General features: G+C 39.9%; 1 protein-coding gene across 3 annotated transcripts in view; it reads left to right on the top strand.

The window, feature by feature from the left end:
- The window catches only part of AKR1D1 (aldo-keto reductase family 1 member D1), a 38,570-nt gene extending 24,623 nt beyond the window's left edge, over positions 1–13,947 (top strand). For 2 of the 3 annotated variants that reach the window (XM_007118548.3, XM_007118549.3), the window contains 4 exons: positions 218–327; positions 1,026–1,191; positions 4,344–4,426; positions 6,746–7,842. In XM_007118548.3, the coding sequence (XP_007118610.2) occupies positions 218–327; positions 1,026–1,191; positions 4,344–4,426; positions 6,746–6,788 (402 nt within the window). In that variant the 3' untranslated portion in view covers positions 6,789–7,842. Of the gene's footprint in view, positions 1–217; positions 328–1,025; positions 1,192–4,343; positions 4,427–6,745; positions 7,843–13,569 lie in introns of those variants that run through there. The other variant, XM_055084810.1, reaches the window with a different exon arrangement.
- The last annotated feature ends 1,815 nt before the right edge of the window (positions 13,948–15,762 follow it).

The raw sequence follows: 15,762 nt of genomic DNA, 5'->3' as shown, positions 1-15,762 counted from the left end.
ACCCACAGATGGTGACCTCACTAACCTTGTTTCAGTTCATCTCACCCATATATAAACAATGTAAACTTCCTTGTTGGGAAAAATATTTAAGATTTGCCTTGCTATCCAGAATACTTTGCGATCGATTTTATTGAAGAACTTTTTACAAACTATATAAAATTGCATTCATCCAAAAGCCCTTTAATTTTGTGCTCTGCTCTCCAATGCAACCACATAGGTTGAATGCCATCCATATTTCACCCAGCCAAAACTCTTGAAATTTTGCCAGCAACATGACATTGTCATTATTGCATACAGCCCTTTGGGGACCTCTAGGAATCCATCCTGGTAAGTAATGCTGTCTGTCTCCTCAGGAAGTATATTTCATTGGTGTAGAGTATGAGACTAATGTAAATTGCTTGACAGAAATGACTCTGTTCAGCTGTGTGATCTTAAGGAAGTAATTTCTTCAAGTCATTCTCCACATATGCAAATTAGAGCTAACAAAACCTTCCTCACTGAGGTGTTGTAATCACTGATTAGACTCTACCTGTGGAAGTGCCTACCAGTACCTTATTATTTGACAAAGAATCTCTATGGCCATATTCTGAAATTTTTGACTTTTTTAAATCTCTGTATTCAGTGGCAACACTTCTACTGGGATGCATTCCACAGACTTAAGTAGAAATTTTTCTACTGTAAGATGATTCCAAGAGTTGTGCCTTTGTTTCTTCTACTTCAGTCTTCTTGCCTTCCCCTGTATGCCTACTTCCAACCCCATTCTCTCTATAAGATGCATCAAAGCAATATTATTTACCCTCTGGAAGAGGCAGCTCTGTGAATCTGCCTGTCTTGATCTTCCCATACTAAGAGCAAGTCTTCTGGATACTCTGCACTCAGAGAAGTTGGTTACAGGTGACCTGAAGTGTTCTGGATAGGTTACCAGGTGAATGGGGGTCCGAGGAGGAGGGTGATTGGTAAACCACTGGTTCTCATTACTCGGACTAAATATGATGCATGTTTCGATTTTTTTTTTTTTTTTAAAGGGTGAATGTGTCTTCTCCACCTTTGTTAAAGGATGCACTTCTAAACTCACTGGGGAAAAAATACAATAAGACAGCAGCTCAGGTTGTTTTGCGTTTCAACATCCAGCGAGGAGTGGTTGTCATTCCTAAAAGCTTTAACCCTGAAAGGATCAAAGAAAACTTTCAAGTAAGAGAACTGCTTCTGGAAATGTAAGAAGTAGGGTATTTTTTTTTTTTTTAGAGAATTTTGTGTTCAGATTAATAAGAAAGTTGCAATGCCTTCATATGTTATTTTATACCAGCTCCCCGACCCCCTCTGCCCATACCTGGATTTAATTTTAGCTGAATTTGAGACAATTCCTAGTAATTCAGGGATTTCTTTGCTGCTTGTAGGCTATCTAGCTCCCTTATTTCTTCTGTTTCCTTACCTGTTGACTCTGGACACTACCGACTCCCTTCCCCACCAGCACAGCAGGAATAGAAGGTACAAAATTTGAAATTCATAACAGTCAACTTTCCATCTTCTTAATGGCTCTGGAAAAAGTTGGGGACAACTTTTGGAAATTATTGAAAAGGATCATTTAGACTTCATAAATGCCAACCCCCTTTATTTCCTCTATAAGTAATCTGTAATCAGCATTATAAATTATAGGTGAGAAAAGAGGCCACCAGACAATGGAGTGATTAGTTTACTGTGCTACTTCCAAAGAATAAACTGCTAGATAAATGCAGCCATAGAAAAGTACCATGTAAAGTTAATCAGTTACCCATCAATTAATAATTTAAATTTCAAAAGTAAGTTGTTTTTTTTCTTACTCATAATTAAAGATAAAAATGAGATAGTATTTATCCCCTCAGATAGGAAAATAATCAGAATGTTAACAGTGTGTGGGAGAACAGGCAGTTTCATATAATACTATTAGAAACATAAATTGATGTAAGATTTGAAGGATGTCATTTTTCCAGATCCATCAAAATTCAAACATACATGTCCATTGACCCAACAATCTTTTCCCATAGATGTATTTGCATATTCATGCACACATATACAGATGTTTATTACAGGAGACTTTATCAGCTAAAAACAACTGGAAACGATTTTCAATAGGATATTGTAAAACAAATTATATTTGTACAATGAAATAGTATATAGGCATTTTTATTTATTTTTCTTTTTTAACAGAACTCTACTGAGGTGTAATTGAAATGCAATGAACTGAACATAAGTATAAAATTGGAAAAGATTTGACATATGTACACACCCATGAAACCATCACCACAATCAAGATAATGAACATATCCAGCACCTCCAATAGTCTCTTCACGCCCTTTTATAATCTATCCCTCCCGGTCCCCAATCCCAAGCAAGCACTGATTTGCTTTCTATCCCTATAGGCTAGTTTGCATTCCTAGAATTTCAAATAAATGAATTCACACAGTATGTGTGCTTTTATATCCATTTTTAAATAATAAAGTGAAAATATAAGTACTGACATGGGAAGACATCCATGATATTAGACAATTATCTTCAGAGCTTTTTTGCTACCACATGAAGGAATGGAATTCAAACTTACCAAAGAAAAAGAGACATAATTTATTGGCTCTCATAACTGGAAAGTCCATGGGTAGGTCAGACATGACTGGACACTGGTATTCAAATGATTTATAAAAGGATTGAGTTCTCCCCACCCCCTTTCTCCACATGGTGGCACACACAGATTAATATGGGTTAATCTGTTACCCACATTTAGTAAAGATGATCACAGATAAAGGCTTCTGTCTCTGTCAATCCCTGCTTGTCCCTTTATGGGTCATTGGCTACTCCCATAATAATCAGTGTCTAGTGAACAAGGTACCTTGATTGGTCCCCTGGGCTACATCCCTATTCTTGTGCTGAAGGAGGTGAGGTCATGTGACAAATAGCCCTACTAGGTGCGGGAAGGTGTTAAAGAAAAAGGAAGCTTGTAAGGATTTCTTTTATAAGTGACTGGTTCATTCATGACTGTTTTTATGTTATAATAAATTTCCTTCTACAATCTCATAACTCCAATTCTTGGATAATAAATAATCAAAGGAAAGAATGCTCTGAAAAGACCACTTGGAAACAATCCTCGGGGGAATGACTAAGTAAATCGTATTACATCTATACTACGGATATAGTGGTTAAATAAATAGTCTATATATTTTGACAGAAAAGATCACCAAGACATATTATGTGAATGAGATAAAGTTGCAGAATAAAAGAAGTATGATAGGGCTTCCGTGGTGGCGCAGTGGTTGAGAGTTCGCCTAGCGATGCAGGGGACACGGGTTCGTGTCCCGGTCCGGGAAGATCCCACGTGTCGTGGAGCGGCTGGGCCCGTGAGGCATGGCCGCTGAGCCTGCGCGTCCGGAGCAACGGGAGAGGCCACAATAGTGAGAGGCCCGCGTACCGCAAAAAAAAAAAAAAAAAAAAAGAAATATGATACAGTTATTGCATTTTGCTCTTGCTGTGTTGAATGTTTGGAAGGAATCTGTGGGAAAGGGAATAGGACTGGGGTGGTGGGTATCAAGAGGCACTTTTGTTTTTTTTACTCCATAAATGTCCATGTATTTCTGTAGTGTTTCATTTCTTTACAAAAAGCATATATTCATGTATTACTTTTACAATTAAAATTTATTGATGTAAATTACTAAATTAAAAGTTAAGGGATAGAAAGATAAAATAATAAGAGAAATTATAAACAAATCAACTGTTAAAAGTACAAATAAGCTAAAATAAACTATTAAAATGTTCATAAAAGACAATTATAAAACCAAGGTACAAACTGTACAAGCTAAGAAAAAAACAAAACAATGAAAAAGTAACTGGAATTAAAAGGTAGATAAAGAGACATTTAAAATGACGAGAAAGGATTAAGATGATGAACCAAAGCAAATTAAAAGTTAAAAAAAATACATAAGCAAATTTAGAGACTAGGGCATATTTTTGTTAAAAAAAAAAAAAAAAGTGCACAAAGGCCATAGTCCAGAATCAAAAGTTCAGCATCTTATACCAAAATAATAAGAATTCTTCACTTTTAGATTTTTAGGAGATGTTCTGAATGCATATTGTTTCAGAACATTTGAAATTTCTTGCAAGATGTCCCCAGCAGGATTGTCTTAAAGACAAAGGGCAGAAAGAATTCCACCTCCGCATGGGTGGGGCGGCCCCCCTGCACCAGCCCAGCTCCTCTACGACATTTGCAGAGATGTTCATAAATCTTTGAAGGGCTCCCACTGCTGGCCTCAATCCCTGATCTCACGCTTGCCCCATCTTCTACTATTATAAATGTCTGTCTTTTGTTTCTGTTACTTCAGATCTTTGACTTTTCTCTCACTGAAGAAGAAATGAAGGACATTGAAGACCTGAATAAAAATGTCCGCTTCGTGGAAATGCTCATGTGAGTTCTGGGGGATCATTAATCAGGTTCTGCGCAGTGATGTTGGATTGTCAAGCGTCAACCAACAGGCTCTCATGAACCGGGACCATGGAAGGCACAAGGGTAAAGGCCGGTGGGCAGCATATTCTGAATTAGGAACTTCCTACAAACCTACATTTTTGTTTAAAAGAATATTTCTGACATTTATGACATTCCCATTGGTTAGGTTAAGGTATCAAAAGCTAAAAACATTGAGGAGAATTAAATCACAGTTTTCGTATGTTAATACAACAGCAGCACAGATATGCAAACAACATACTTATTTCTTCCTTAGAAATCAAAGTGGGCACAAATTAGAGCAAAGCTGTCAACAAGAACAATTCCTGGGAGAGAGGCATTAGAGTGTAGTAGAAAGAACACCAGGTTGAGTTTTAGACAAATGTTTGCCTATAAGATTTGGAGCTTCTGGCTTCACCTATTGTCTGACTTCCCACAAGCAAAATTCCTTCGAAATGTTGCCAAATTTAACTATCAACTGAAGTAACCCTTTATTCTCTGAATATTACAGAGCCTTAAAAATAAAAAGAATATAGTTCATGTATATATACACACGTGTATATTTGTATACATACATACCCACATTTTTTCTTCTTAATCATTCTTTATTCGTATTTCCAGTTCTTGAAATCACCTGGATAGTATTCTTCTTTTTACAATCTTCTCTTTAAGTGAGCATTTAGAGAGCATTTAAATGCTCGTTAAGATGGTTCATATAGTTTGGGCACTTATCTTATTGGTCCCACTACTTTTCATGAGTCAGATAGTGCGGACTATGCTAACACTGAATTTCTGAATCAATTTCTGAATTAATAAACAGCTTTTTCTATTGTGAATTTTCCAGGGGAAAAACTATTTGAAATCAAGAAGCACCTCCTAGCCTCAAGAACATAAAAGTAAACACAAACACAGAACTAACACTTACACGTTAATTAACAGCTCTTGAAGATAAACTATTTCTATTGAATAAATATCATTAAATTAAAAAGAAATAGTAAGAGATAGCCAATCCACCAATGTGCTGTTTGTTTTCTTTTTACAGTTGGTTGGTGACATGATTTGGTTTGACATTTTATTTATTTATTTATTTATTTATTTATTTATTTATTTATTTATGGCTGTGTTGGGTTCTCGTTGCTGCATGCGGGCTTTCTCTAGCTGCGGTGAGCAGAGGCTACTCTTCGTTGCAGTGCGCGGGCTTCTCATTGCAGTGGCTTCTCTTGTTGAGGAGCACAGGCTCTAGGCGCACGGGCTTCAGTAGTTGTGGCACGCAGGCTCTAGAGCACAGGCTCAGTAGTTGTGGCACACAGGCTTAGTTGCTCCATGGCATGTGAGATCTTCCTGGACCAGGGCTCCAACCCATGTCCCCTGCATTGGCAGGCGGATTCTTAACCACTGCACCACCAGGGAAGCCTGACATTTGACATTTTTAATACCTAATTCTAGCAACACTGGGAAAATACCTCATCGCATCAGGAAATAACTAGAAAAATCAGCAAGGAGAAACAAAGATTAGGCCCCATTGATCAAAAAAATGTATCATTTAGGGATGCTGGGCCAAGTTTCTGCTGCTTTTCATCCAGCTGATCCTTGATATCTGAGAGCCTTCTTTGGTTTTGTTTTATATTTTAATTTAAAGCTCATAGTACTTGCAGAGAGCTAAATCTTAGGTGTGCTTCAGAACAGGCACACACACACTCCGGTCCTTTTATAGACTGTTTCCCCATTTTAATTTAAGAGATAGATTCATCATTATCTTCACCGTCATCATCATCATGGAAACTTACTTTGCTGGTCATCAACTTTCTAAATCTCAAACTTTCAACTCTCAGGAGGCCTAGTGATAGGGGCAAGTAAAAACTCTGAGAAGAGACTGACACTGATTCATAATGGAGTTTTGAAGAGAAATGCTTATGTGGTTTATTGAGATGGGAGGCAGTTTATATCAAGAGAGCAGAAGAAGGAAGAAGTTGGGACAAAGTGTAAGTAGGCAGGTATTGCTCACCTCCTGTGCTTTTGTTCTAAGAAAACGTGAACGTGGAGACAACTAGCCTTCCCCCCCAATCCCCCCACCCCACACTTACACCCAGGGTGCTATCTGGGGCTTCAGTAAGAGGTGCTGGCTTGAGGGGAAACGGGAGGAGAATGCGCACGAAACAGAAATGGAATGAGTAAGAGAAAGAGGGAATATGGTCGGTGAAGTTACCAAAGGATGCTAGTAACACATACAGCCATGCAGCATTTGAAGTGAACTTTTTCCCTTTGGGGGAATTGTTTTGGCAGGTGGTGTGACCATCCTGAATACCCATTTCATGATGAATACTGACTTCAGAGAGCTCCGCAACAGATATTTTCCCTCCTATATGTGCCAGGACTTTGGGCTGGGTGGTTCCTCCAGCTATGGAAATCAAAGGAGTTTACTATCCTCAGATGAAATGGTGATGGAGACACACTTAACTTTTGTGTAGTGTAAGTGACTTTGACTTAGCCATGTGGGGGGGAAAAATAGGTTTAAATCTGTTGAAATAACTTGGAAATTATCAGCTACTATTTTATTAAATCAACGTCTTCTGGGTTTCAGAAAGAAAAATATTAGGCTTTAGAAAAGACTTCAAAGGCAACATATGAAGATAAATAACACATGAATTCGGATACTGCTGCCATGGGTAGTCTGAGTTCTTTAGCACTTAACAGGGCAACAGCAAGGATGGAGAGCCGGACCATGCCAGTGTGCTGGCAGTGGTCTTGATGGTTTGGACCATTGACTGTAATACAGACACAGCCAAGGTAAGATCCACACATGCATTATTAACAGGGAAGTGATTTGCTTCACCTTGAGTAGAGAGAGAGGGCTAAGTGTAGAAAAGTCTTACTATAGAGCTAATTAAACACCACAGCGGTCAACAAAGCCATACTGATTTGGTTGTTGTTTGTTTCCATCCAATGGGTGTTCGTGTAGCTTTTATCCAGCTTGAGAGATGGATAATTGCTTGTTCTCTCTTGCGTGCTTTAAAGGGCCTGAGCTTCAGTGAGCTAGTGATCCATGCTAACACTGCCTGCCACTCCTGCCCCCATTCATTATACGACCACCGTTATGCAAAGTGGCTTGAGACAACCTGCATACCCTGTATTGTAAAATAGTCCACAGTCCATTATTTCAAAAGAAGACATATAAAAAGGAAGCTTTAGGAAACATATTGAAAGAAGAGGTTTTATAGAATCACTAGACTTAAGACTTTGAAAGTTATTGGTATAACTGAATTTTGAGAAAGTAGCAAGTTCCAAAGAACACTGATAATTTTACTATATGTAAATTTTTTTTAAGCAAATAAAAAGATTATTAGAATTCCATAGGAGAGATGTACCTATTTTCAATCCAGCCGGAGGAATATATTTTATTCATTTATATTAAGTCACTCTCACAGGGCAAGAGAGCACTTCAAAACTTCAAAACAAACTTATGTTTGTCCAAGATCAATTGCTTATAATCTTCCATGATCTGAAAACATACATTTCTGAGAAATTATCATTTTAAAAAATTGATCTCTACTTATTGTTTCCAATAATTCTAATATGAATACTTACAATGCTATTCTCTGGAAAATATCTCATTCACAAGAAATAATAAAAATGATGATTTATTCTACCACATGAATCTCCATTTTGTTGCTTGGGCTGGAGGGAATCATCTGAATTCATTTAAATTAGAGACCTTTGGTTGAATTCCTACTGTACATTTAGCACTGGGAAGACAGGGAAGATAGGAAGAAAAGGGAGTACCATAATGAAAGAACAGAAACTCAAGTCCTGACCTCTACTGTCAAAACTCTTCAAAATATTTCAGGGAGCTGGTGTGGAAGAAGGACCACACCTATCAAACCATTTTTTAAAGACAGGCATTGGAAAACAGTCCCACTATTTGTCAGGGGAAATGTATACGTGTATTTCTAAAGATTGGAAGAGGGGAATTCTCTCTTAGTCTTAACAGAGATGGAGGAAAAAGCGCTGGAGACAGAAAACAGAAGGTCAGGAAAGAGTGATGGTCTACATGAGTTTCTGCATGTCACTTCTCCCTTCACTGTCATTCCTCTCAAGCTTCCCAACTATTCTGGGATAAACTGTATGCCCCCAAAATTCATATGTTGAAGTACTAGCCCATAGTACCTCAGAACGTGACCTTATTTGGAAATAGGGTCATTGCATATGCGATTAGGTAAGATGAAGTCATACTGGAGTATGGCAGACACTAATCCAGTATGATTGGTATCCTTATAAAAAGGGGAAACTTGGATACAGGCAACACACAGGGAGAGCACCATGTGCAGATAGAGGCAGAGATCAGGGTGATGCTTTTACAAAGATGTCCAGCAAACCACCAGAAGCTAGGTGAGAGGCATGGACCAGATTCTCCCTCACAGCCCTCAGAAGGAACCAACCCTGCCAACACCTTTATCTCAGACGTGTGGTCTCTAGAACTGTGAGACAATAAATTTCTGTTATGTAAGTGGCCAGTTTGTGGCACTTTGTTCAAGCAGCCCTAGCAAGCAAATATACCATCTCTCAGTCAAGATTTCCAGTCTCTCAAGCTGACACCAGCAGTAAAAATGGCCTTACTTAGTCAATGCTTTACTGAGCTCAGGTATTGATGACCAATGTTTTTGACCTTCTTGGGGACTTTTGCAACCCCAAAGATGTTTGTTAACCCAAATCAATCTCTTTCCTAATCAGAGGCCTCTAATGGAATATGGAGTAAGATACATCAATAGTTACATAACCTGCCTGGAAAAGGAGAGGAGGCCAACAGCGTACCCACTGATCCATAAAAACACATGGACCAGAACAGCAAGGACTTTCTGCCCCAGCCCGCAGAATGTTTTTTGTTTGCCCATCACTGACTATTCTCCTTGGAAGACCTCCCTCAGGCACTGTCTTCCATAGATAATGACACAGAGGTTATTGGAAGAGGCCACAAGAGGCACACAGGCACCAATCCCAAGTCTGCAGGCTTCAACACTGCGACGTGCCGCACACTTCATGACCACAGTTATGGAATTTTAAAAGGTTGAGGTAAATTATATTCCCCAGGCTTGGTATTTCTCTGGAACTCCCTTAAAATTTCAAGCTTTCGCTGGTGACTTCAATTTCTGACCATTCCAAACTAGTAACTAAATCACAATATCTTGTGGAGCCCTGGTCCTTGAATGTGAACCCTCCCGGAATCTGAACTGTACCCACCATGTTTCTACCTCCAGATACCAAATCCCCAAGTTCTCACTTCTCTTGATGGGGGCAAGGGGTGAGGAGGGATAGATAATCACTTTTACTCTCCTCTGGGCACTGGTATTTTAGCTAGATTGAGAGCTGAGATGCAGAATATGGTCTTGACAAAAGTACATTGACTTTGCAGGTCCCCCCCTTAATTCTGGCCATTGGTAAATCTTCCTACAAAGACTATGTGGCATCCTTAGGACCATGAGGGCCCCTTTAATCCTGTCTTGGGGGTTGTCAGGAAGAGATAAAATTGCCAAAGGACAATTTGGAGCTGGGTAGCCCTCACTTTATGTCCTGCTGAAGTTGGTCACATGTTGGTCAGAGAGGAACAGCTAGTGGAAATGACTGAACATATGTTTTTAAACTGTGTTGCTATTTGATATGTACTATTGAGCATTTTTTATTGACATTCGTATATAAGACTATAGTGTAGTTTTGTGTGTACTCTTTAGTTTCTGTTATCAAATTGTGCCCCTTTCATTGTTAAAAGGAGTGAGATTTTCTTTCACACTCTCCACTCTAGAACAAATTAAATTTAAATGATTTATTTCTTAAAGTATTGGTGGAATTCACCTGAGAATTGCCTCTCTGTCAATAGACAGCCTGTGCATTTTCTATTTCAACTCAAATCAATTTTGCAAATTTATCTTCTTCTATAATTTATCAATTCATGTATTTAGCATATGGAGATATATTTGTTCATTTAGTCAACAAGTTTTTTGTGTGCCACTACGGTAGGCTCTCTCCTCGGCAGTTGGGATATTTCAGTAAACAAAAGTCCCTGAGCTCTCATACACTCCTGTACTCTTCCAATTCCTTTAATTTTCCTAAACATGTGGTCACCTCCCTCTTCCAATTCTTCTTTTGTATGTCTGTGGTTTTGTTTTGTAATTAATTAATGGTTTATCAAGCTATTTTTTATTTTTCCTGGATTTCATTTAGACCAAATTTCCCAAAGGAAAGAAAATTCATTGACTACTTCTGCTGTCTTTGTTTCTTAATCCATTCATATCTCATTTTCTTTTACTCATCTCTTGTCTGTTTTTTATAACTCATCCATAGACTTCTAACGTCTTAGGTTGAATATTTATTTCATTGATATTTGTTGGTTTTTCTTGTATAGTAATATAAACATTGAATATAATGAATTGTCCATTGAGTACTGTTTCAGTTAAGATTTCTTAAGTTGATTTTGTAATTTTCCAGATATTCTGAGTTTGGGGTTTGCTTTCTTCAATAGTTGTTTACAAGAATTCCTGTCTTACTTTAATTTCTAGTGTTAGAGCTTTTTCTCTAGCTTTTATATTCTACTTTTAATCATGCTGAGCTCAGATATCATCAGTCAATGTTTTCAACATTTCATGGAATCGTGACAAGATACATTCTATTTTAAAGTATTGAGCTGGATATAACGGACATATAATCCTGTGTTATACATTTTTATCATCTAGTATTAGAAGAGCTATGTGAGTGAGTATTTCTTTATTTTAAACAGTGATTCTAAACTGGGCGTTAAGACATTTGGCGATGTCTGGAGACATTTTTGATTGTTACAACTGGTGGGGGTGGGGAGAGGTAATATTGGCATTTAGTAGGAAGAGGCCAGGGATGCTGCTAAACATCCTACAAGGCACAGCACAGCTCCCACAACAAAGAATTATCTGGGCCAAAATGTAAGAAGAGTCTTTCTTGATAGATGTTAAAACGTGCTGATTCCTAATGCCACAATTTCAATTTATTGCATATAACTGAAAACTAATCCATTTAGCCTCATGTTTATAGTGCTTGAAGTAAACTGTCCATCTTTTATAATTCAGCTATGTTTTTTCTTGTGTATTTTCTCTTTTGTCAGATTCTTAAACTGCTAATGGATGCCATGCTTTTAGTATTTGAGTTTAAAACACATGGGCAAGCGAGCCCCAATGAAAAGAAGTTGATGCAGGAAACCAGGCTTCCGTGGTGGCTCAGTGGTTAAGAATCCGCTGCCAATGCAGGGGACACGGGTTCGAGCCCTGGTCCGGGAAGATCCCACATGCTGCAAAGCAACTAAGCCTGTGCACCACAACTACTGAGCCTACACTCTAGAGCCTGTGAGCCACAACTACTAAAGCCTGCATGCCTAGAGCCTGCACTCTGCAACAAGAGAAGCCACCGCAATGAGAAGCCCACCCACCGCAGGAAAGAGTAGCCCCCTGCTCGCCGCAGATAAAGCAAGCCCATGCGCAGCAAAGAAGACCCAACGCAGCCAAAAATAAATAAATAAATTAAAAAAAAATAATTTCTTCAGTATGAGTCAAGAGAAAAATTGCTCTAATAACAGACCACCATTGAAAAACAGAAGCAATCTGAAAGATTAGAGTAAGCTGGTAATCTACTTTCCTTCTTGTCCCAAATTTCTTTTTTTAATTAATTAATTTATTTATTTATGGCTGCCTTGGGTCTTCGTTGCTACATGCGGGCTTTCTCTAGTTGCAGCGAGCGGGAGCTACTCTTCATTGCGGTGCGCGGGCTTCTCATTGCAGTGGCTTCTCTTGTTGCGCAGCACAGGCTCCAGGCACGCGGGCTTCAGTAGTTGTGGCACATGGGCTCCATAGTTGTGGCTCGTGGGCTCTAGAGTGCAGGCTCAGTAGTTGTGGCGCACAGGCTTAGCTGCTCTGTGGCATGTGGGATCTTCCCGGACCAGGGCTCAAACCTGTGTCTCCTGCACTGGCAGGCAGATTCTTAACCACTGTGCCACCAGGGAAGTCCCTCCAAATTTCTTGAAATAACTAAGCAGAAAGCCAATTAAATAGACTAAGTCTATAGCACCTCTCTAAAATAAAGAAAGGGTATCATCACTGAACCCCAAATCCTTAAGATAAGAAAGCCGAGGTAATTGGATTGACAAAGAAGTAAGAGTAGACAACAGTAGCCTAACGTACTTTCAGGAAACAACTGCTGCAAAGGTAATAGCAATTCTAGACATGCTTCAAGTTTAGAATAAAACAATAATAGTAGAAGTTCCCATGACCTCACATCTGACAGGACCATCCCCTCCATACAAACAGTTCTGAGGGGCTCCCAAAAGCCATGTTTGTTTGTTTAATATATTTATTTATTTATTTTTGGCTGTGTTGGGTCCTCGTTGCTGTGCGCGGGCTCTCTCTAGTTGCCACGAGCAGGGGCTAGTCTTCGTTGCGGTGCACAGGCTTCTCATTGTCGTGGCTTCGCTAGTTGCGGAGCACGGGCTCTAGGTGCGCAGGCCTCAGTAGTTGTGGCACGTGGGCTCAGTAGTTGTGGCTTATGGGCTATAGAGCGCAGGCTCAGAAGTTGTGGTGCACCGGCTTAGTTGCTCCGTGGCATGTGGGATCTTCCCGGACCGGGGCTTGAACCCGTGTCCCCTGCATTGGCAGGCAGATTCTTAACCACTGCACCACCAGTGAAGTCCACCATGTTTGTTCTTCAGGCTGAAACCTATTTCTTTCTAATCAAAGTGAATACTGTTCCAGAAGAGAGCAGGTAACGCAGTATTGAGACTGGAGAAACAGATCACAACCTGGGAAACTTCAGAAAAACACACAAAAGGTAGGATTAAAAAAAGAAAAGAGCTGGGCTTCCCTGGTGGCGCAGTGGTTGAGAGTCCGCCTGCCGATGCAGGGGACGTGGGTTCGTGCCCCGGTCCGGGAAGAGCCCACGTGCCGCGGAGCGGCTGGGCCCGTGAGCCATGGCCACTGAGCCTGCGGGTCCGGAGCCTGCGCTCCGCAACGGGAGAGGCCACAACTGTGAGAGGCCCGCGTACCGCAAAAAAAAAGAAAAAAAAAGAAAAGAGCAAAGCTGATTTTGGCATTTACTTCCAGGATAAAGCTATGGAGTGGGGGAGGCGGAGAAGTGACAGTAGCGGGAGGATTAAAGGCTACCCTTGGCCGTATGAGAACCAGTGTATTACAACTGAAGCAGAACAGATTTTACCACCTCAAAATACTCCACATTGGCATAAGAATTATTTTGTGCTGAAGACAATTGAGAAGAAACAGACATAAGAAATCTCTGTCCTCCCCCGATTTGCCTAAAAGGAGGAAATAAACTTACAAAGGGTCCCTCCTCCCTCTCTACCAGGAAGGACAAAAGTTCAACGGCTAGAGACAACTTTAGATCCTTATCAGTCTGGAGATGGCACCAGAGGAATTTACATAACAAACTTTGCTAACTAGACCTTATCTTCTGTTAGTCTCCCATATATTTGTCCTCCCACAATTTGCTGCCCCTAGACTCAAAGTCCTTTTCTTTTGTCTTGTCACTTCTCAAAAAACGTATTGCTCCTTTGTTAAGAAGTTATGTAAGACCTAGTTCTAACCAAGCCTTTGGGTTACTCATCTCTGGGAACTCCCATGTGTAACATGCATGAATACACATGTTTGTAAACCTGTTTGTTTTTCTCTTGTTAATCTGTCTTTTGTCAGTCCAGTCTACAGGGCTCCAGCTGGAGAACCTCAGATGGGTAGAGGAAGAGATTCGTCCTCACCTATAAGACTATGTCAGGTAGAAGCTCGTAGTTTCCTTTTAATAAGGGAGGCAAAGAAGCCAATGACATGAGCAATCATCATGGAAACCGTAAGACCAGTTGCCTCCTCTTGCCAACTCCACCTGCCTCTGGGCAAGAAGCCTCTGAAAGAAAAGTTAAACTCTAAGGTGAACTATGGAAAACTGAGGAACAAGAGCAGAACACAGTTTACACCAGCTAACTCCAAAGAAGACAGCAACAGGGCTTTGCCTAAAACGGTCTTGAGCAATTGGTAGTCTAGGAGGCAGAACCATACAGCTACGAGGCTCCAAATGCACTGCTGATGTTCAAAATTCCAGGAGCATTCTTCAAAGGTGTGTGGCATGAAAAGGACGGCCCATATACACAGGTGTCATCAGTCACAGCTGCACCTGACTATTAGCACCATCAATTTCCACCTCCATTCCCAGGCTTTGTAAACTGGAAACTGCATTTTGACCAGGTGGTAGACCCTGCCAGGAACGCCTCATATATATTTCCTTTGGGATAAGTCCCTAAACACAGGTTTTTAACTGAGTAATGTTAAAGAACAGCTCTGTGCTAATACCTAAGGATCTTGCACGTATCCACATAGGCACTTAGGCAAAGCTTGATCTGCAGCTGATCTGAGTCTTGGCCGAACATCCTGGATCCTCTGAAAACAAGAGTGTGCTGGAGGCATGCGAGGAGCTGCTACCAGGCCGTTTCTCACTCAGTTCCCTATCTGCCAAGGAGGAGGCCCCAGTGAGGCACTTTCTCATCTTCTGCCAGGTTTTGATGAGGCCTGAGGCCTCTGACTCACCCCTTGGGGTCCAGCTGCAGACTATAAAGTACCTTAGCAGCAACATAGCAGTGGCCCTTCAGCAACAGGATGGACCATCATTCATGTTGCAGTCATCTGGACCCTTTCGTTTTGGTGTTGCCCTACTCCAGAGACTAAAGAGAGGAGATTGCCATTATCATAGGGACATAGAAACTGGAAAAAAAAAAAAAAAAAAAAAAAAGAGCGAGATTATGCTACTATAGAAAAAAATTATAAAACTACTTAGATTCCAGTAATGATCCTCCCTCAAGGGTCCTGCTGGTACATAATTATGTCTTTGTTTCTTTAACTGATCAACACTCCCAAGAGTGACACCATTTCCACGTTAGAGTCTCCTGCTTTGTCACCATTGCAAGTCTAGCTTGCACAAGAGTTGGTAAAATTTCCCATATTATAATTTTTGACCAAAAATATATCTTATCTACCTCCAGGAGGAATTAATAAACCAGATTATAAGAGTTATTAAAATTTAATGGAGCAAGTTTTTATTCCAATTATCCAGTGAAACAACATTAATATATCAAATATTAATATAAATCTGAAGAAAAATGCAAAGATTTCTAGGTTTTTTTGCTTTTTTATGATTTATATGTACTGTCTCTAAGGGGGAAAAAATGTCTTGCTAAGGTAGTAACAGAAGAAAATGTTTTAAGAGAAGCTTATGATAATTGGTTACTTGGTTACTTG

The sequence above is a fragment of the Physeter macrocephalus genome, chromosome 5 (genome assembly GCF_002837175.3).
Source record: "Physeter macrocephalus isolate SW-GA chromosome 5, ASM283717v5, whole genome shotgun sequence".
NCBI classification, from domain to species: Eukaryota; Metazoa; Chordata; class Mammalia; order Artiodactyla; family Physeteridae; genus Physeter; species Physeter macrocephalus.
The sequence above is the reverse complement of the archived record's forward strand: the minus strand, read 5'-3'. Positions and strand labels throughout refer to the sequence as shown.